The sequence below is a fragment of the Botrytis fragariae genome, assembly GCF_013461495.1.
Source record: "Botrytis fragariae strain BVB16 chromosome Unknown tig00000101, whole genome shotgun sequence".
In the NCBI taxonomy this organism is placed as follows: Eukaryota; Fungi; Ascomycota; class Leotiomycetes; order Helotiales; family Sclerotiniaceae; genus Botrytis; species Botrytis fragariae.
Genome location: NW_023500996.1, coordinates 1,371,895 through 1,394,057, shown reverse-complemented (window position 1 = coordinate 1,394,057; position 22,163 = coordinate 1,371,895). Strand labels below are relative to the sequence as shown.

General features: G+C 42.0%; 4 protein-coding genes across 4 annotated transcripts; 1 reads left to right on the top strand and 3 right to left on the bottom strand.

Annotated features, from left to right (window-relative positions):
• Positions 1–927: 927 nt before the first annotated feature.
• On the bottom strand, positions 928–3,482 carry Bfra_009064 (uncharacterized protein; the record flags this gene model as incomplete). The annotated part of the gene is made up of 3 exons (XM_037339417.1): positions 928–1,819; positions 1,886–2,036; positions 2,654–3,482. 3 exons carry the CDS (start codon positions 3,480–3,482, stop codon positions 928–930), a joined length of 1,872 nt encoding a protein of 623 aa, XP_037190983.1.
• Positions 3,483–8,816: 5,334 nt separating this feature from the next.
• Positions 8,817–10,252, bottom strand: Bfra_009063ia (uncharacterized protein; the record flags this gene model as incomplete). Its single annotated transcript, XM_037339416.1, has 5 exons — positions 8,817–9,365; positions 9,458–9,515; positions 9,565–9,706; positions 9,764–10,026; positions 10,080–10,252. 5 exons carry the CDS (start codon positions 10,250–10,252, stop codon positions 8,817–8,819), a joined length of 1,185 nt encoding a protein of 394 aa, XP_037190982.1.
• A 654-nt stretch (positions 10,253–10,906) lies between these two features.
• On the top strand, positions 10,907–12,068 carry Bfra_009062 (uncharacterized protein; the record flags this gene model as incomplete). The annotated part of the gene is made up of 2 exons (XM_037339415.1): positions 10,907–11,449; positions 11,499–12,068. 2 exons carry the CDS (start codon positions 10,907–10,909, stop codon positions 12,066–12,068), a joined length of 1,113 nt encoding a protein of 370 aa, XP_037190981.1.
• Positions 12,069–16,269: 4,201 nt separating this feature from the next.
• Bfra_009061 (putative iq calmodulin-binding motif protein) lies at positions 16,270–18,609 on the bottom strand (the record flags this gene model as incomplete). Its single annotated transcript, XM_037339414.1, has 1 exon — positions 16,270–18,609. The coding sequence occupies one exon, from the start codon at positions 18,607–18,609 to the stop codon at positions 16,270–16,272; it is 2,340 nt and encodes a 779-aa protein (XP_037190980.1).
• Between the last annotated feature and the right edge of the window lie 3,554 nt (positions 18,610–22,163).

Sequence of the window (22,163 nt, the reverse complement as noted above, 5' to 3'; positions counted from 1 at the left end):
TAATGAACGACAATCGATTTCGACTTCAAGAAAGCCAAGCCTATATAGACCCCATACACACAATTCATTTTGGCCTGCAGATTAATAGTCTAGTTTACATTTCCTACGGACGGTTCGATAGATCCGATGCATCTAATTTCGGGTATACATACGTCTTGGGTCGACCAACGTGTCACGATTTCCATGAGTATTCAGGGTAAATTTTTGCATCATCGGATTTTTTATATTTTGGGTCAAGAAATTATCAAATGAGTACATAAATAAATTTCCATACACAATTTCGAGGAGCATGGGAGGAAAAGGTCGGATTCATCAGATAAGGAGTCATACATTGGACAGGATCGCTGGATTGGCCTGAAAGCGGTATGAAGAGGGAGCAATTGGGCGTATCATTGGGTTTGGAATGGCTGGAAAAGTGCGTGTCATTGTTCAAGATAATCGCCGGGTTGCTTGGAGATCTTGGAAGCTTGGCATTGGTATAATGATCAGATGGAGGAATATAGAAATGGAAGGAGAAAAATGTGTTAGGCTAGAAAGATGATGTGTTGATGCTGTATCTTACTGCGAGAAATGCCGTGACACACGGTAGTGATTGGAATGACTTGTATGCTTGATATATTATGTTATCGTATGTTGGTGGCTGCATTATATGTATTTATTTCAAGGGTGCATTTGGGCCTCTTAAAAATGAAGACTTGTCATGTCTTTGATTTCGAGTATATGGGAGAACCGGCAAGAGTTTAGGAAGTTGCATATACACATATATTCAAACGAGTCACAAAGACACATACGAGTTGGAAAGGGAAATAATTGCAAAACTGCGAGATAGTATTGAACTGAATCGAACCTAAACCGAATCCGAATTCCGACCCATATCCATACCGAACCCAATGAACTCGATTCAAATCAAAAGCAAAAATCAAACAACTATACTAATGAAAACGAAACCCAAAAGAACAAAACAGTAAAGGTGAAAACCAATCCACAACAGATGATAGTGAGACGTGAAACCCCGACACGCCATCTTTTCACTTCCCAAAAATGACGGGGTTTCAGTTCATGTAACATGTGTACTGTCTTTCGACTTCCTATGTCTTCCTCCACATTCCCAGAGTGGCCAACCTTTGAATGACCAAATGTGTCATTCTTTGAATTCTCAAATGTTCCAACTTCCACCAAGCTGTACAGAAATCCACCTCCCAGCGCCAAAATCATCCCGAAGATATGAGCAAATCCTGTGAATGATGCATTTGCATCTCTAAAAATCACAATCGAAATCGCAATCGAGATGACCTGTTTAATATTTCCCAACACGGCCATCGTAAGGGCGCCTGCTTCTTTATTCGTGGTGAAACTTGACCAGTTTAGTAGGAATGCTACGAGACCATTCGTGAGGATGAGAAGGATACCGGAAGAAGAGGTCGAGAGGGGAGAAGAGGTGGAGGATATGTGTTTTACGAGAAATTCGTCGATTTCGCCGTTCATGTACGACCAGATTGTTGCTTGGATGCCGGCGAGAGGGGCGACGTGGTGGATGATTGTTAGAGCGGGGATGGAGAGGTGGGTTTGTAGAGAGTTGGTTGAGAGGGTTTTGCAGGCGGAGAGGAGGGCGCCGAGGAGACAGAGTATCGTGGTGTCGAGGGTGAGGGTGAGGGAGTCGTGGGAGACGAGGAGGACGCCGAGAGTGAGGGGGAGAAGGGAGAGGATGGTGAGAGGGGAGTAGGGTTTTGTGTGTACACGGAATAGTAGGGAGAGGATGAGGACGAAAATGGGGATGGTGGAGCGGATTACTAGGTGGTCAGGGATAGTCATTATTCCACTATTGGGGGGTTAGTTAGGATTCGAATGGAAGGATGATGAGAGGGAGGGGAAATTGGAGACTTACAGTGAGACATTGCTGACCGCAATATTAACCGTGTATAAAATGGAAAACAGGAGTATATAATAATTCTTTCTTTGACTTCGATATTCAATATTTTGAGGATCAAGTCGTCGAGAAACACATGTGCCCATGGAAGAGCATAGTGCGTGCCATACTGTAAGAAGCCATGGATATGGATACTGTGGTTTGTTAGTAGAGGAACTTGTTTTGAGAAGAGATGAAAGAACATGCTTGAGAGAGAAGACTTTTGTTCAAGAGTGTGAGAAGCAAATTGAGAGCTAGGTAGATTATGAGATGGGATTCGGGAGTGTTGGATGAGCAAGTGTAGCATATCATGGCGGCTGTGCGGAGTGGAGTGGAGATGGAGTTGAGAGAGGTCGAGAAGCCATCATGTAGCAAAACAATTATGAGTTTACCAGAACTCAATGGCAGTAGCAATCAAGATTGGCTTCTTGTTGTGACACTCTGACCTCAATAACGGCGAGTCGCAATCGAGGCCCCTAAGTCTCCAGAGAGTAATCAACTGCACCTTCCCCAAAAAATTCGTAATGAAGGAGGTGGTTTCCGAAATAGGTCTGTTATGAGTAAAACAGGCGAGGAAAAATACTTTATAGAAGATCGTAACAATCCATTAAGTAATCGTCAGTTCGATCCCATTGCATCTCCTCAAAGCTATTGATATGCTGCGAGTATTCATCTGTACACCCTACTCCACGAATTAGGAAACTTGCATGTGATTGTATGAAATGAAAGAAAATGTCAAGAACTTACAATCCATCTCCTCTGTGATTCTCTGGTTCTCCGAATCAAAGAAAAGTTCAGGAGAAGGAGGCTCGGCGGGAATTGGAGCGGCGGGTCGATGAGGACAGAACCGAATGGGTGCCGAAACCGGCGAGAAAAATGGTGAGGGAGGTCGTTGCTGCGCATACAAAGGAAGGAAGGAAGGAGGAAGAGGCATTGGTGCAGATACTATTTGTGCCGATGCGGGTTGCCCAAACGATGCAGAAGAGAAGAGGTTTGAAGCGACAGGATTCGGCGCTGGTGCTGTTGCCGGTACAGGAGGAGCAAAAGAAAAGGAGAAAGGTGCCGAACCAAACATTGGTGCTGGCACTGGGGGTGCGACAGCGGAAGGGACTTGTGGGGGCTGAAGAAAGGTAAACAGAGAGAAAGCCGGGAAATTTGGCGCTGGTGTTGGTGCCGAAGGGAGGTGAGGAAGGAAAGACGGGGGAGTTGGTGCGAGCGTAGATGGGGTAGTAGAAGGGGTGTAGGGAGGGAAATTTCCGTATGGAATTGGAGCAGCCGCCGCTGTTGGTGGAAGCAATGACGATGGAACATATGGCGGTGGAAGGTGAGAAGCGGGTGGCGGAGAAGAGGTTGGAGGTTGGTTGAATAGGCTACCTGCCATTGAGAACGGGGTGCCCTTATTGCGCTTTGGCGGAGCTACCGCTGGAGGAGGGTTGGCGGGAGTGGGGAGGACTGGAGCTGGAGTGCCGAACGTTGAATGTCCGTTCTTGGTGGTAATAGAAATGGTAGACCCCTTCTTTCCTGGAGCAAAAGCATTGGCTGCCCATGCAGCGTTGGGTGGGAGATCGGGATTCATTGTGAAATGTGAAATGTGAGAATCAGAAAGCTTTGAGAAGTTGTATTATAGCAGGTAAATTGCTGATAGAAAGCAAGAACTGATGTGATAGACTTCTTTGAATTGCTTTCATGAGAAGAGGAAAAGAAGAAAAAAAGGATTGAGAGAAAGACCAAAGTTCCTACTGATATAATTTTGCGGTACAGCTCAACTGTGCCATTCACACTAGCAAGTGATTGATTCTCTTGTGGTGAATACAACTAACGCAACCGTACAATAGGGACGATTCGCTCGACCATAATAACAGTAAGGCTAGATTTAAAAGTGAATGTCATGTCGAAGAGAGATTCACTTTTCTTTTGGGGCATTGGCGTCTATGCTATTGTCTCTCGTGAAATGGAACAATAGAACCGCCAATAATACTGAAGACCACACAAACAAAAATTAAAGCAAATTGCTAGGCGGGAAAGAAGTCTCGCAGAAGACTCTCCAAATTGACTGGAGGGTAGACAACTGGATCGCCTTATTACAAAAGGATACTAGCTTGTCGTATGGGCTATGCTTCTGGTAGCACTCCATATTGTCCCTAAAGCATGGTATATCCAACGTTATTCATTGTAGTACAGATCCCAAACAAAGCAAAAGGTTTAGATAGTGATCGGATTCTGAGTCTTTGCTTTGATCTGGTTCGAGTAAGATAACTCCACATTGTGCTGTCACCAATGTCTAAAGTCATTAGATACAACACAGGAAAGCCTGCGAAGAACGAAGATCCAGCAATGAAACCATTTCATCCAGCTGTATTGAACGGAAAAACGGCACATTGCAGAAAGGAGCGACCTACCGTTGAGTTCATCGTTGCAGGTAGCCTCTGGGCCCGAGGGGTGAATGAAACATCCAGGCTAGTTGTTCAAAAATGGCAATGATTGGAGAAAAGACGTCAAGCAACGACCAAGTATTGCAACTTCTGCCCTTAAGTCGGTGGGAGGGGAAGCGGTGGGATCATGCTACTATCATGAACAAGGCCTGTCTACCGTTTCAAATGATCGTTTGTACAGATTCTTGATCTATAGATTTTGAATGGGCATTTCAATGTTTAGAAGTGATCCGAGCAATAGCTGAAGCTGGAATGTTAGACTTCAGTAGAGCGCTGCAAGATTCCCATCAGAGTTGACTGCAGGAGAAAGTTGAAGGTGATCTGACGACCGTAGACAAAAGTCATTCCATCGTTGAATTTCATGTCTCTTCAGACTTCGGACCTGAGATCTGCTGATGGAATGCGATAACGTCTTTTTGAACTAAGAGAAGGGTTATTATCCTCTCAACTGAGGGACAGCAGAGGCACTTCTCCGATTGCGCCTCAAAGGTTTTGAAGTATCGCCACGTTCATAATTATTGACATGATCTGCATGTAGGTATTTGAATTTCGTCAATATAAAGCTTGCTATGTTCGAGTTAATTCGCATACTTCAGAGGTATTCGTCTACTTAAAGCACACTGCAGACAAGAGAAGATGAAGGTTGGGAAAAGAAAGATCATGTGATTCCCTTCTGAAACACTGTGCTTAAATTGGTCATGTAGTATGTGTCATCAAATATCGTTCGACGGCGAAGTTTTGGCCAATCACAGTACCAGAATATGATTATTCCGTGACAGAGAAATCTAGATTTTGTTGCATGTCTAATATTTTCTCAGTCAGGTGGGAATTTATCACAGGATCCAGGGGGATGTTTTTAGAGCCAAGAATATAAGTCAGTTGCTCAACGACATTTTTACACCCACCATATATACACTGAGACCTTCACGCAGTTACTAACATCAAGCTTATCATGCAAGTACCATTGTCAATAATGATCGATGGTGTTTCTCAACCTGTGTGCATTTTGGATTAGAAATTTAGAATTACCCCATACTAGGTGGTACGCAGTGTATTTGTTTGGCATGAAGTTATCATCAATGCTACATAAACTGTTCAGTATAGATCTTCAGGTTGTTTTTATACATCTACCTCTTGATTGCTTCACTGCGACTCCACGAGCCGTATGAGAGCAATGCCACACGTCTAGATGACCCTTTGCAGTTGTGTCACTGATCTATCAAGTATGATAGGGACCACTATATTTTACTGTATTCCTCAGTTTGCACTTTCAATCGCTCCATAGGACCTCAACAATGAAACTTTCATGGCACAGACTCGTTCCTTGCGATAGTTCGGGAGTAGGCAGTTGCCGAAGGATGACCTAGCGTCGATGATAAAGCTGGCAGCGTACGATACTTCCTCCCTGGTGTGATGTGTCCTTCCAAGTGTCGTTGTCATACTGTCAGGGCCCCCACTTGAAACTTCTAGCTGGAATTTCAGATCAAGATCTGCATTGGGCCGATGTGGGCATATATCAAGAGCGTGATGTTGTTATGATCTAATGAGGATGAAATCACTACGCTATTATAGCCAAGTGTGGTCACGTCCCACTCCAGTGAGCTTATACAAAATATAGCTTTACATTTGTGACTTGAAAGATATTTTCCTCATCCGATATCTTCGAATTACAAAGAATTTCCTGGCAAGTTGGCTCAAGTAGTACATGTCAATGTATCTTAGACGCCGCGGCTAGGTGCAAATACGTAAACACTTGATAATTGAAACTTCCAATCAAATCATTCAGAGCTGTGTGAAATAAGTTTGTTGCACATCTAATCTTATCAATTTACAAGGTACACCCTAACAAGCACTTTGACAAGCTCAAGTTTTAGGTGTAACTCATGAATCCGCTTCACGGCCATTCCCTAATTATTGCCTTCATCCTCGCCGCCTACATATGACTGATAACTATTTGCTTTGCCCCAATCAAGTTTGAATTATGATCGCCAAGTTACTGTGTTGGAGATCTAGGAGATCCAAATCACGAGGATTAATCAAACAAGAACATCGATCAAAACAGTGAATTTATTCCTCTCCGCTATATCATATGGATCGACTACCTCGGAGCCTTCCGAAGCTACTCAATTCCGCTAGAACATGCTAACAGATCGTCTTGTGCATGTCTTCATGTTATGAATTGTATTAATAGACAGACTTTTGGATGAGGTTTTCTGCGATTCTGATATACTGAAAAATCCTGAAGAAAATGCTTACTTCTCTGTGTTCGTTAATGATGATATAATAAGGTCAATCAAAATTGATGACAGTGTCCAGCTAGTCTACTGCGCCAAACCTTTGTTAGTGGCATAATCATCATGTTCTAACATCGCAGACCACTGCTAATAAAAGTCTAACATTGATATACTTCCCGAGTAGTTTTGGGTACCTCCTAACCACCCAATAGCTCCATACTAAATCAAATAATGCTGATCCCCTCCATCCCAAAATTCCTATATAAACCCCATCCCCCACGCCCATTTTAAATTTCTTCTTCTTCTTTCCTCCTCATCACACATCAGATATACCAAGTCGATTGCTACTTTGAGTCTTTCTTCGGAAACTACCAAGTCCATCGTTACTTCGAGTGGTCTCCTGTGCGAGACATCGAAAAGCCCTACCAAGTCAATCGCTACTTTGAGTGTTTCTTCGGAATCTACCAAGTCGATGGATATTTTGAGTGTTCTTTTCTCTTTGCTATACAACTTTTGCTATATTTTTTTGGTCAAGTGATCTTTTTTTGCCACAAATTATGTCCGGATTCTGAAGCGTAAGTCTTTCTTTTTCTCTCTCGTGAATCACGTTTGCTGGAATAGTAGGTTAATATCCCTCTTTTGTGCAATTTCATATTCTGTTTTCTCTTCTTGATGCCAATCTTTTGTTTCCCGCTTTCATCATTCGCGTGGCAAGTTCATTCGCGCCTTCCATGTTTGAGGGCGTCGAGTGTTCTTTGAAAAAGACTTTCAGGTCAGAGAGACATCATTGTTGCTTCTTTCTTTCTAACTAATACCTGGTAACGAATGAAATGCCACATGGTACTAAATCTCACATTCCATCAAAAAGCAAAGTCAAAATTTCACGTTGTGTCATTTTTGTCTTTTCTAAGAATGCTACTCTGTTTCGTTATCTAATAGAGCATCGTGATTGAATTCGAAATCTTAAACTTTGCCCCGGCGCTAAGTCTACTCAAACATGAGATAAAGTACTGCTCCTCGACTATATAATCTTGTTTCCTCATGTCTCCTTGCTTCCCAACATTTTCTCAACGTCGCATCGTCACTATCCACGTATAATTATAAATGCGACAATGCTCACTACTAACGTCCTCTTCTCCCCTCATGCATATCCCTCGTTTCATGAGCCAGCCGTTTGTAAGCATATGGTACTGAACGGTAAGGGGTACGGTTACAAGATACCAGTCTCGATCTAGAATGCAGAGAGACACCTCGAGAGCGTGTCAGCAAATAGGAGTAAGCACTAGGTAGTTTATAGTCGATAACTTTCAATCTATACACCCAATTTTCATTCTTTTTTAGCGAGAGAACACTTGCTGCTAGGACGCAATGTTTTCAATCGATTGATGAAGTCATACAATTGAGAATAGCTTCTATGAAAGATGCATTCGGTCACCATTATATATGAGGGAGCAACAAAGGAAGAATTGTACAATAGTCACAGCTGACCTTCTACCAAGATTCCTCAAATGATAAATGTTTGTGGTAAGAAAAGAGGATAAATAGGGAAATGAGAACTCTGCAAGGACTTCGCAAGGACAACATTCACAAACGAGACAAAGTAGAAAATGAAGTCCTTAATAGATTGACTCTGTAGCATCAATCAAGCGGAATGTAATGCGCAATCATTGCTTTCATTGGGTAAATATATACCGATCACAACGGCATGTGAATAAAATGGTTCATATGCATATTAAAGACAGCGAAATATAGAAAAAGATCAGTTGATAAACGCAATAGACAGCCCGCCTCAAAATTCTGAAAGGGGGGGGGTGAAGAACCCCTGGGGGCCAATTATGGAAACGAAAGAAAACGCATTGACTCTAGAATTCTACACGACAATGATGTCATAATACTACAATACGCAAACCTAAAGAATGTGCATGCATATGAATGAAGTTTTAGAGAAGAATCGCAACAAAGGGCATATCAATTTTGACTTTGACTCGCTATTTTGCTTATTAATCAAATGGGTAGTACATCAGATACTGTCATCCACTCCCGAACCATCGTTTCCCTACCCCCAAACCTTGCCTCTCTAGACTAGTCCAAGGTAAAACGCTGGTAAAAATCCAACTCCATTAGTAGAGTATGGGACTCTATTGTTCCATGTGCCCAAACACCTTATCATAAAATCAATGTGTATCTTGATACCCACCATGAACGCCTCAAAACAGAACCCGATATCCACTAAGTACAGTACTATCAGCTGACTGGGCTGCGTGGCAACCCAATAGGTCTTTGCTTTTTCCTTTGCATTCTTCTCAGTTTGAGTTGCATACTTCCAGCGTCAAATTCTTTCTTTTTGGGATCCCAAGCTGCGATGACATCAAAGACCAGGAAAGCCCTGTCAGATTCCAGTTCGACAAATCCAGATACTGTGATAGAACCCCTTGGATGAAGGTTTTGAGTTGGCCGCAACTTCCTGTTGGCCTCGACATATTTTAATTTGGCTGCCATGATGGGTTTTGCAAAGCCTGCGTGAATATCTCTGATACTGTTTACAAGTGCAGGGAAAATCTCCTCTATCACGGTTGATTTTCCAGATCCTGTAATGTCCCTAATTTCTTTACTTTTATCATCCAGATGCTGTTGTGATGGCTCATCCTTCGCATCTAGTGGCCCTTGAACACCCCCGGTACCTTTTGTTGGCCTTTCAACTCCTTCATCATTCTTTGTGACCGAGCTAACATCTGCTCCAGTGATTGTTGAGCAGGACTCGTTTGAACTTCCACGCCAAACATCCCTGCTATGCTTTTTAATTCTTCTGCGGCCAGAACTTTTATGAAACTCCATGAAGATTGAAAAAGGGCCGTTGGCCATAAAACATTTCGGATTTTGTATACTATTCGGGCATCGACGGGCTGTGTGACCCAGGATATTGCATCATCCGAAATTTCGATCCTGATATACATTAGTCTCAATCCATATGACTTAACGGCGAGCGACCTACCCTGATCTTTCGAATGACGGCGGAGGAATTGAAGGAAAGTCAATGTCGAGCCAAATCCTTCTGCTTTTTAGGTTCTTTCCAGCAATTTGTACAACGATCGGACTTTTGCAAGCAAAATCCCGCATTATTTCTGTCAAGTCAACTGAAGAATGTCAGTAACCATAACTAGTAATTCAAATAAGTTGGGCAGTAAACAAACCCCTAAGTTTATTCATAAGCTTTGTATCCTGGCTAATCTTGATGAACTCTTGGAATTCTGGATCAGTTCCTTTGTAAGGAACAGTTGGTAGCTGTCTCGTAGTGCCAGGAAATGGTATAAATAATGGTGGTTCGGCCTCTTGCCATTCCTCGTCCGGTATGTGTTTCGATGCCTCCTCAGCAGCCTTGTCCAAGGGACCGAGAACTAGTCTGGTGTAAACTTCAAAGCAGGCGTATACCACTATAAAGCTGATGGCGACGTTTCTATGTATCATCAGCACATATCCTTCCTGCGGCCAGAGTCCGAGCATGTATACCTTATTCTAATAGGTGGTTTCCTGAAGCGAACCACATGTGATGCCTTTCCTGCGAATCTCTGAGCATTGCTGCGCATAGATAATGAATTCGCAGCAGAGCTACTAGGTCCTGATCTTGCCCGTACATTCGTTGCCCACGCACCCGTCAACCGGGGTTTAATGAATCGGAACATCGTGAGGGGTAGAAGTCAAGGCCCGCCTTCGAGTTGGCGAGCCCTTGATGGCGAAATCTGTGGCGAAATGAATAGATTCTCGGGTACCACGAATGCGATGGCGGTGCGAGATCCAGTAGAGTTTACGGGTGGGAATTGCTGGTGATCAAACGATAGTCGTTGGGGTAGGTGTGAAAGTTGAAGATATTTGGTAGTAAAGCACAAGAGCGCAAGATGGATGAGGTAGATATTCTAAAAATACTGAGTCGGCATTGTATCCATTTATCTCCGAATAAAGCAAATAAATACCTACACACAAGGAAAGCCTTTGATGACCAAATTCTCAACTTTGGGTCAATAATACGGTAATACCGAACAATAAATAGCTTCAATGGGTAAAAAGTTAAGACAATTACAATCAATTATTATACTATATATTCCAAAAGTTCCGAAAATATACCCAAGAGTCTTCGAACAATCTTCAATTTGTGATCTGGAACTTCTCTGGACATCATGAATGCATATTCTATGATATCAGCCTAATTCGAAAGTGGTTAGCGTCTAACTTGTGCTTAGCTTGGTACAAACACCTTGAGGTTATCAGCGTCAACGCTTCCCAGAAGATCATTTTAGTATGAGCCTCTCGAATCAAATCAACAAAATTCATCAACAGATATGAAGCTCTCCTCCAGCTTCCTTTTGCCCTTATTGGCCAGTACAGTTTGTGCTGCATCAGATTCCGCTCTTGCCTATATCCTCGAAGGCCAACAAAAGCCAAACGACCTAATATCACCTCCAGCTCTCTCTCCAAATGAAGCACGACTCGTCCTCGCACAACGATTGGGCGTATCACAATTTCATGATGTCGGATCGGTTGGCAGTGAGGCGATTAAATACATCAATAAGTTTGGAGGTCAACTGAAATCATTATTCAACGATGCGCCAAAAGACAGGGCGGCTGAGTTGGTTATCATTGTTGAGGGTGTATCCGAGGAGACGGCTGGATCACTATTAAATTCGTTATCTTCTATCAAGCCAGCATTCACAATCTTGAATCCACCTACAGCTAGGACGACAGAAAAGTTGGCAGATGATTTGGAGTTGCAAGTCGGAAAGGCGAAGGAATGTACCCTCGACGATGCTATCAACCCATTCGCAGATCAATGTTGGAATGGAAAATCGAAGATTATGCACCTTGACTTGAATAGGAAATCCGAGGTATGAAAATCGTTCCCTTCGTGAGGTTAATTGCTAATGTTTGCGACAGCACAAGGAGTTCATCAACACATCTTACGAACGATTGACCAAATTTGCCTCAAAAGCAGAAATGAACGTTATCGTCGTTCTCATGCCTGAATCCCGCAGAGGTAGCGGCTCTTACGGCTCTTATACTAGACCCTCACAAAAGAAGCTCTCTAGCAGACAACAATTCGAAGAACCAATGGCTGAGTTTGTCGACCATCAAGTACAAGAAGCCCCAAGTTCCAATTCTTCCCGCAACAACAATACCGTCATCAAGACAACTCTTCCCGTTTGCCACGCTTCCTTGGACTCTTGTATCTCTTCTACCAATAACTGCTCATCAATGGGCGCTTGCTACAAGAAATACACGTCCCAGTCTGGCGATTGTTTCGCCTGTAGATGTGACGCTGATTCAGGACGTGGAGGATCTGCTTGCCAGAAACAAGATATCAGCGGGCCATTCTGGTTGATCTTCATTTCCAGTTTAGTCCTCGTTGGACTTGTCTCCTGGGGGATTGGTATGCTGTATAGCATTGGTGATGAAAAATTGCCAGGTGTTATTGGTGCTGGTGTTTCTTCCGGCAAGACGAGATAAATATTTGTATGAATTCTAGAAGATATGTATGCTTAGGATCGAAGATTGAGAAGTTCGAAGGGCTTTCATTGTGTCAGGGTTGGCGTTTCATATGAAGAAGGGAGAGATTGAGAGACTTGTATTTGTTTGTCTGGGCTGGCTGTATAGTGGCTGGTGTATAGACACGGCGTGTCACTTATTTATAGCAATGAAATTTTATCAGTCCCTATTATTTTCTCAAGAGGCACTCACACGGTTGATTTATTGTGGCTTTCTTCTCGTCCATATGCTTCTAAAGATGAACTTATTCAAAATTTTCAACCAAGTGGTGGCTTAGTATAAACGACTCTATCCAGAATTCATGAGTGGCATTTCTTGTAAATCTCGCCATTTTTCATCATCACCACCATTTAGTTTCATATACTATGTCGTGAATTTGATCTTTGGTCGTCTTTTTATATACTTAAGTGCGGAGAAACTCACGGGATCTGGTTGCGTTGATGAGTGGGGGGAGGGGGGGTATCAATACGAGATGACGACGTTCATTGGAGATTGCATTGTCTTCCTAAGTATATAAAGAAGGTTCTTGAGAAAGAGTTCTGGTAGCAATTTGAACTCAATAACGGTAGGCTTAAATTGTAGGAAGTTTTTAATGGAGAGGTTATACGTGGAGTAATGCATATCATCACGCATGGTTAGAATGTTTCGAGCAATCGTTCTTCTAAGCAGGAGGGTGATTTGCAAATCTCATCAAATTCCTTTTCGATTGTTGATTTTGCTCTGTCATTGCTTCTTCACTGAATAGATGACAACATTTTTCAACAGTTGCCGCCAGCAGCTGTGAACTTTGACACTCACACTTGCGTGAGCCTTCATCTTACCCATGCAAAAATTCAATACGAGATCTCAGTATATAGCATTCGCTTTAGCGCTCTTGATAAAAACCCATCAACAAACCGCGGAAAGAGGTGTTTTCGTCTACATGAGCTCACCATGTTTTCACGAGAAGGCGCTTTTTATATAGTCATGGAGGGAACTTGAGCGTGCTTTGTGGCCGAAACCCAGTCTCTTTCGAGTAACTTTCCACTTCACTGGACTGCAGTCCAAAGAAAACATACAGTAAGTGCGGCTGTGTGTGCTCCATTTCCTAGTTTTTATGCTTAGATTCACTAGACATATCATAAGCGTGGAGATGTAGCATAGAGTTTGACAGTGATCGATCTATGACAGCGGCTCTGATGTCTAGCAATAATAATGAGAGCTTCATCCATCACGTTTTGAATACAAACCCTTTTCCTTGTGGAGTGGATATAGGAGTGAACGATTCTAGAGAGACCGATGGGAGTGAGGGCCTTGTGAATATATTTCTCCCTTTCTGTTAAATTGCAGATGTAGAAACATGAAGTAGAGGAAATGAATCTATTATATATCATTCACGAGAACACGATTCCCTAAATTTATACACAGGATATTAGAGCCGTGAATCTTGCATGAGTGCAGGGCAGTATGAGATAAGATTTGTGGACTCTAGCATCAGTATCTATCCGTTTCAATCCGCTCGATTAAGCTCTCTTCCATTCAGTCTACCAAACCAGACACGCATCGCTTACACATTTCAAGCTATATAAACATATCATTCTCCTCTCTACCAGAATCTCCATGCACAGAACCAACTAGATTCGAGGGAATCATTATGGGCCATAAAGCTATCGTTGAAGGCTGATTCTATAGTGCGGTCTTAACGGAATTTCTCCTACCTGCCAAATAAAAGTAAACGAGTGTTTAACTTCATTAACAAGACGCAAGTACATTAATCGACAGTGTGTATTCACTGATGGATTAATGGCAATAAAATTTCTATTTCTCGACGAGAAGATCACAAGTCCCTGAATTGTAATCTTACACCATTTCCAGTGGAGTTTGCACCAAGGGATTTTGAGGACTTCCAGTCGGATCATTGGGTGCTTGATTTTCCTGTCTGTGGTGTCCTCGTAATTTGTTCGAAGTTGTAGTTACATTTTTGAAGACGCGTGGGTTTATGTATTTGAGATTGAGAATCTTCTGTGGCACAGGATCGACGCTATGGATGTATATAGTGGGAAGTTCTGGAGGCTCAGAGTGGATTTGGGGTTGAGGGAATCTAGGAACATGCCTTTGATTGCCTACATTACAGAATATTGTTCTTTTGATTTTGTGTGTCTAGAAATTCTATTCCACTGCGTCGGATCAATGTATATAAAGTCATTGATCTACAAATGAGTACATTTCCATCGGGCGCTGCTATTCAAAAAACGTCTTAGGCAATATAGTCACGCCTACCTCATTAGTCCTCGTATCGAGTCATGATTACATTATTTAAAATTAATTCCACCCATATCAAACTCTATTCTTCACAAACAGTCACACTTCTCCTTTCCCCTAATTTCCTCACCCAGTTACAGCTCATCACATACACACTATCATTTCCATCCTTCCAATGCTAGAAGTACACTTTATTGTCAACTTGCTCATGCACACAATTACAACACGTTTCTTCTTTCGCCTGTCAAAATTGCCACAAGTAGTTCATATCCGAGATTTATGCACAAAATTCCATTATCCTAGCTCTCGCCTACGAGAATAGGTTCGTTTCTGATCTGAATTTTTGACGACGTATTTGTGAATGATAGAAGTCTCTTTATACTACCACTTGAGGATTAAACCTCACTCTTATGGCTGCACAACTAACTCATCCTCCTATCCAAAAGAAATCTGGCTTAAGTTCTTGGTTATAGGTATAATATATAGCCCGGCATTTTCTGTTCTATACTAATAGTCGGCAGTTGCTGCATGTGAGTTTCAGGCGTGTATATCCACTATAGGTTCCAGATAATGGCGTAGTTAAAGAGGACAGAAATCAAAATAGATTGATACCTGACCATTCTGATAGAAATATTTTTTAGATGGCTTTCCTTGCTAGCAATCAGCTCTCTAGAACTCTTCGTGGGTGTAAACGTCCTCTCTCCACCATCGAACACTCATATTATACATAGTATGATTGAATTCGGACAGGATTAGAGCTATACATGCGTATTTGCTCAAACCAGGTTCTGATGACACAATTCTAAATGTTCCTATATATCCAGGGGAAATATCTCCGTCCGTGACAAACGCAAATTCAGTGATGAATTCCGAAGCGAACCAACTGCGTGACCATAACAAGATGCGGCGTGATGACATTGCTTGATCGACTGTTAGAGCAAAACTCTCGAATTTGTATACTTACTCATTCGGTCTTTGATTTGAATTTCAATCCCAATGCTAGTATGAAAATTGAAAGAATCTAGTCTTGACCATGTTGTGGGGATGGCTCCTATTTGTAATGTATGATGGGGAAGGAAGTCAAGGAGGGACCGACTTCTATATATTCAATAACAAAATATAACTTTGTCACAATCTCAAAGCTTAGATTCATTTCCAGAAGTATCTCAATCAAACCTATCACTCATTCATATCCGACTCTCAAAGTACAATAACCGTCAAAGTGACGTGCGTGTATGCGTGACACATCGAAAACTCATTCACAAACGAATAATTAACTCTGTAAAAATGACACTAGAATCTTTGTATTTGAACGACGAAGATGCATCTGAAGTCTTGCGAATGTCTAATTTCAGTAACTTTAGTCGAGCTTTGGTAGTATGTGTTATCATTACTAACCTTAGTGTTTATATCCCTATGATTTATTATTATTCACCATTGTCATTGCCTATCATCATCATCACATCACCCAAATCCACTCCCCCAAACCCAAAAAACTCTCAAATATCACAAGAGACTCCCCTGGCTTTCTCCTCAAACTTCAACACAATAATTTCTATCACTTACCTCAACTTCAATCATCGCATCTTCATTGAATCTCAGACCAAAAATGACTTTTAATATCTTTGAATTCTATAAAGGGTATCATATCGCACATTATATACCTCATACGAGGTACACTCGATCATCATCTTCTCAAGCTTTCGCTAACGCTATCCAATCATCTCATCCAAACATCCACCTACATCCACCTACATCCACGTCCACGTCCAATACAGAAAAGTTAACCCACGAGCTGAACCAATCCAAAAGCCCACTATATATCCATCTTCAATCAAAGCCAGATCGATACTCAACAATCTTCCTTCAAATATCATCGCTCAATTCATTCGCAGATTCATTTACTCATAAATTCATCCGGTTATTCTTCCCTTATTCCTTGCGGTGGAATAGCATTTTCGGGGCCTTGTCCCGGAACATCGATTTCTGCCTCTTTTTCCCTTTCCGTTTCCTTTCCCTTGCCTTTATCCACCGCAGGGATTTTATTACTTTCGACTACTCCAATCGAAGCATTCCTCGTATGCGTCCTCTGTGCCTCCATCCCAGCAGAACTTGTCGCGTTCCCTCCATCTCTACTTCCCAAACTCAATCCTCTCAATCTACCACCCACAACCCTATCCAAGAATCTTCCTTCCTCCCTTTTCCTTCTCTCCTCCTCCTCCAAAAACTTCCTCTCCTTTTCGGCACTCTCACTCTTATCCATTGCATCCTCTTCTCTCCTTCTCACCTCCTCCTTATCCAACATTTTATCTCTTCTCCTCACCACCTTCCCGACAACTTTCTTTGCTCTCTTCCTCGTCTTAACATATGCTTCTAGTCCCACTAATACCGCATATGATCTCGAGATGCTTACTCTTCCCATATCACAGCCTTCGCCTTTAAGATTCTTAACAAAGGCGCGAAAGTTGGAGACAGGAGGCCTATAATGTCCACTTAATGGACTAAGTTTTGTCAATCTTCCATCTTTGATTTTGATCAACCCAGCTGCACTAATTCTACTTCCGTGAAGAAAAGAAGAATGCTGAAATGCACCAGATTGTTTGATTCCAACATAAAGACGAAACGAAGTATCGGCTACAAAAATCCAGGTATTCTTCTTGACCGAACCACGAAGGAGTTTATTGAAGATGGTAGATGCGGACATATGGGAAATCTTTTTCATGCCCTGTGCGTTGTCATATTCGGGAGATGCGTATTTAGAAGCGCGGGATTCTTCTTGTTCGGCTTCGAGTTTTTGTTCTTGAGTTTGAGATTGTGTGCGCATATGTGGGTGTGAGTGATGATGGAGAGGAGATTCATCGCTAGAACTTTCACTGTCGGATTCCCCTTCGTTATCTGCTTCACCACTTAATGGTGTAAAAACCGGCGTATCGTCATCATTTCTCACGATTCCTTTGATACTATCCCTCCATTCCGTTGTCGTATCAATCCTTTCACCATTCTTAGCCCAACGTAATCTTCCATCTCCATCAATCTTGACCAAGTAATCCAACCTCTCCTCCTTACTCAAATATCTCACTTGCTCCCTGTCCAGCCTTTCCCTCGAACAGCCTTGACAATCAATAAATCTTCCCTCTCCGTAATCCAGCCAATAAAAGAAATTCTCATTCGTATTTGCCTTCTTCCATTCCCCATGGTACGTACGAAGGTTCGAGCCGTACCTATGTTTGAGATCGACCATTTCAAGAAAATATTGTAAATCCATTATTTTGGCTGCTTTTTGTCTTGCTGCCTTTTCTTCCATTCGACGTTTTCGTTTCGCGGCACGTTCTTCTTCATTTAGATCTCTAGAATCCTCATCACTTTCTTCATCTGATTCCTCATCTCCACCTGCTCTTCGAGCTATCATGCCAATTTTCTTCCAATTTTCTCGAGCGTGAGAGGTTCGATTTTGTGTTGCTGCTATTGAACTTCCCATTCCTTCTGTATTCATTGACGATTCTCCCTCAACATCAAAACTCCTACTACTTCTTTCTTTCTCCCCACTATCTCTCGCCCTCGGTGTCGTCAAATTTCTATACCTAGCCTCCTTAACAGCTTCCACCCATCGAGTCCCAACATCCAACCTTTTTCCTTCTAGGATCCTCCGTTCCCTATGTCCTCTATAATTTCTCTGTATAAGTTCTGCGGCTTTCCTCCTTTCGTCTTCACTCAGATTTGGATTTTCACTCAATCGTCTCGCGATACCTTCGACCTCTTTTTCTTCTTGGACATGATTGATTTCTTGAATGACTTCGGGTGGTGGCATGACGAGAGAATTAATATATTCTTGATGGGACTTCGAAGATGCTTTGCTAGAAATACTCAGACGGGATGGATGATGTGAATGTTGAGAATTTGATCGATCGTGAGATAGTTGAGGATTCGATTGACTGTGATTCGTGTTTATAGTCGTTGGATTTGTATTCGCCGACGCTGTCGTCGTCGTTGTTGTCGCAGGTCTTGAAGGGAAAGTAAATTTGCTATTTGCTGTATCCTCAAATTTTATTTTCGAATCGCATTTCTCATGATTTATATCTTCATTGATTCCATTGATCCCATTCACTTCTTCGTACGGCTTATAATTCCCACCATGTGCATTCGCATTCACATTCGCAGTCGGTATATTTTCTCGCACGGAACCCAGACTCCGCCTCGATGTATTTTTATTTAAAGATACATCATAATCAGGGTATGAAGCCGCAACCAATGGAGGGGTCATTTTCATGACGGGAAATCTTGGCGAACCGGGATTGAACAAGAGATTAAGGATAAATGGAAGTTAATTATCTTCATCAATTTGAGAAATAGGAAGACTGGCTGGCTTTTGTTGATTGAGGATATAATAGTGTTCAATAGTAAAAAGGATCGATGAATGAGTATGAGTCAAACTGAAGTCAAGGATAAGAACATACAAGACAATGGAAATTCTGGAATGTCTCGAATAACATTCCATTTGCAGAACCTCGGGAGTAGTTTTCCCTCCGTACCTTGATTTGATGGTAATTCCAACGTCGTACTTTCTACGACTATTCCACGTCTTTCATATCTGCATCCGGAATCTCAGACCATACCTAAGTATTCATACCAAGATTCTAACCAATGCCAACATCAAATGTTTCTCTTTCTCGTTTACTTCGTCTGGACATCTTGTTGGCGTAACAAGGTTTCTTCACAATGACGTTGAAAAGTTCATTCGTTGCGTAACTTCTTGCTCAGCCTTACAAGTATCCCCGCTGCCCCGGTCAGAGTTGTGGCTCTCGAGTGGCTCTCGGGTGGCTATATCTTGGTAGCGCAATCTACATTACCACGTGATAACCTTACTTTTCTATTGATAGACAGTCTTGATGTGTGGCGTAGTGTGTACACGGTTAACGGCATCTGTTTATGTCATGTAAGGGCAAAGCTGCACCACCATCTTACAACTATTTCACTCGACCTGTCAAATCTCCTGCCACGTATATCTGTTCACATAAGTCTGTCACATCAATAGCAAGCTTGAAGCTGGCCATAACCTGACCAGCAACGATATCTCCCATCTTCTTAACCGCTAAATTGAGTCCATCGCGTTCTAGAGTATGTGAGAGGTCAATATATCGATGCGAATTGGGTTAACATTGCAGTTGGGTTAGCTCTATGGCCCAGAGAGCCGAGAATCATTAGCCCTTTGCCAATATTATCGAAATCGCTCGTTAGACACCGTGCTGTCAATATGAATCAATCTACTAAACCACAAGACAGTATACCGTTTGCACTAATCGAGCCCCAAAGTGCCATTTCCAACATTTAATTGGGACTTCGACAACTTGGCTTAATGGACTGAGGCTTTGGGGCCAAGTGATTCCGACGAGATTTCATTCTCCAGAAGGATCGAAAATGCCAATGCTATCTCGAATGTAGTGGTGGAACCTATAGGGGTGTATCACTCCCCTCAGAACCTCTGAAGATACGATTTCGTATACAGATCCCTGCTGCATGATTCTATGGAAAGGTATACATAGGATGAGGTAAACGGCGGTGGACGCTGGAAAGACCGTCATTGAGTCCCCTACAACGTGATGCCTGATACAATTAAAGTGTGTCTTTCCCATAAAAGCTTCTGTGTTATGCAAGGACCCGTTTTGAATGATTACATGTGGGAGAGCGGCATTTTAAGATCACGGATGGTGTGTGTGTGTGAGGACGTTGAAATGTAGGTACATGGTATGGTGTATGTGAGTGGTTGTTAAAATGTTGGTATATGCAGTTGAGATTCGAAAATGAAAGAAATTGATTACGAGGAGATTCCAGGTTTCTGTTCTAAGAAACTATAGTAATTTCAATTTGACAGGAGGTTAATGAACGCGAGATATGTTTGTCCGCTGTTGGTAGAAGGCTATAGACCCGTACCCATAACGCGTCTCCCATTAATTGCGGTCCTCCCAGCCCAGCCCAACTCAGAACACTTTTTACTCTGATCAATTACGAAAGAAGAGAATGTTTATGATGTAGTGTAGAGCTATTGTATATCCTATTCTATATAAATTTTCTCACAAGATTCCTTCACCATTACACCATTACACGATTAGGCGAGAGAACACACCTTTTTCGTCGTAGTCTAAGTAACTATTTAAACCGCGTCTTGGTTCAAAGTCAGTATGAAAAATAATCTTAGCAATGTCCCAAAAGAACTAAGGCTTGACACTGTGATAAGCGCTGACCTTGAACATGGTATGTTGAAAGTCTCTTTATGTCATCAATGTAACTAAATACACCTATTTGAAAGGACGAACAAACCTCACTGCTGCCACTTTCGCACTACTGTTACCTAGAAATCCTAACTTCATTGTCATCACTCATCATTCTTAGCTAGCGTTCTCATCGTCATTCCCAGCGATATTCCCACTATAGGATTCTCCTTAGTTCGCGTCTCAAATGTCACTCTATTGACAAACCTAAGCCCTGTCATCCTACTACATATTGATAGACGTTCCTCTGGCTTGGACATCATCTTTGCCATTTTCCAGTCTTCTTAGTGGCTCTTCATATTTGCATACTCATCCTCTTACCATGATAATCTTATATAGCCAAAAGAACCGATCTTTACTGAAGCCCATGAAAGTATCTATAAGGCGTTGTTACTAGCTGTCACGCTTTTACACTCTCCCCTAATTTCACCTTTTCGTAATGTCAATCACGAGGCGGATCTCTTTCACCCCTTGCCAGATATACAAGAAACCTTTGCATCATACCGAGATATACCCAAGCTGATGTAGTCACTCATATCACAGCCGCAGCCGTGATTTGAACTTTGTGGTTGCATAACTTAACTCCATCACAAAAGTCTGTTTGATCTCCACCAACCGAGCTACATATATTTCACATCCCGTTTCATCTCTACGATATCTCACATCTATAAGCAAAACAAGTTCTCGGCAAGAAACTAAGAACCAACATTGTAATTTCACAAGTCGAGAACGAACAGATCTGGGACTTTACTCGCTCCTTTCGTAGATGATGTTTCGTAAAATACTCCAGAAGAGATGTTACTAGAATCAAAGCTTTTTACTCGTAACTTCAATGGCAGTGATTTCAGTAGTAGTTCACAAGATGAACCATAATGCGATAATAAAATACAAACCAAATTAAAGGCACTTGACACTCAAGGCCTGATACTCTACACGTTACCTTTACGAACTTGATTCCTCTGATTTTCTACTTAGCTACCTAGCTAAATAACACAGTAAACTATCCTCCTAGGCTACAAATATCCCCCTAACAACTCAAGAGGTATTAGAGTTCGCATTTACCGAGCTCATTACGAGAGATGATGAATTTGTATCCTCCCCAATTTACACTCACCAATCCCATCTTCTTAATCAACGACATATCACAATTACACTCGAGTATTAGGAGCTAGCGACTTCGGAACATGTTACGAGTATCTCTTTCTGTCTTACTCCAGGGCAAATCGTGGTATGTTCGAATCGTGACGTATTCAAATCGAACGACTTGAATCGAGATAAACCAGAATAAGAGTACGAGATGGTACATCCAGCCGTAAAGAACAAGTAACAACAACACCGCCACGATATGAATGACAAAACTCCCCATGGTCCTCCAAAACAACAACAACAAGAAGAAGAAGAAGAAGAAGAAGAAGAAGAAGAAGAAGAAGAATAGCAACAACAGCAAAATAATCTATAATCTACAAAAATATCAACACTTCTCTAACAACAACAAAAAAATCACTCCGGAGTTCAGAATCCGATTCTGCTCTTCCACCTGCGAGAAAGG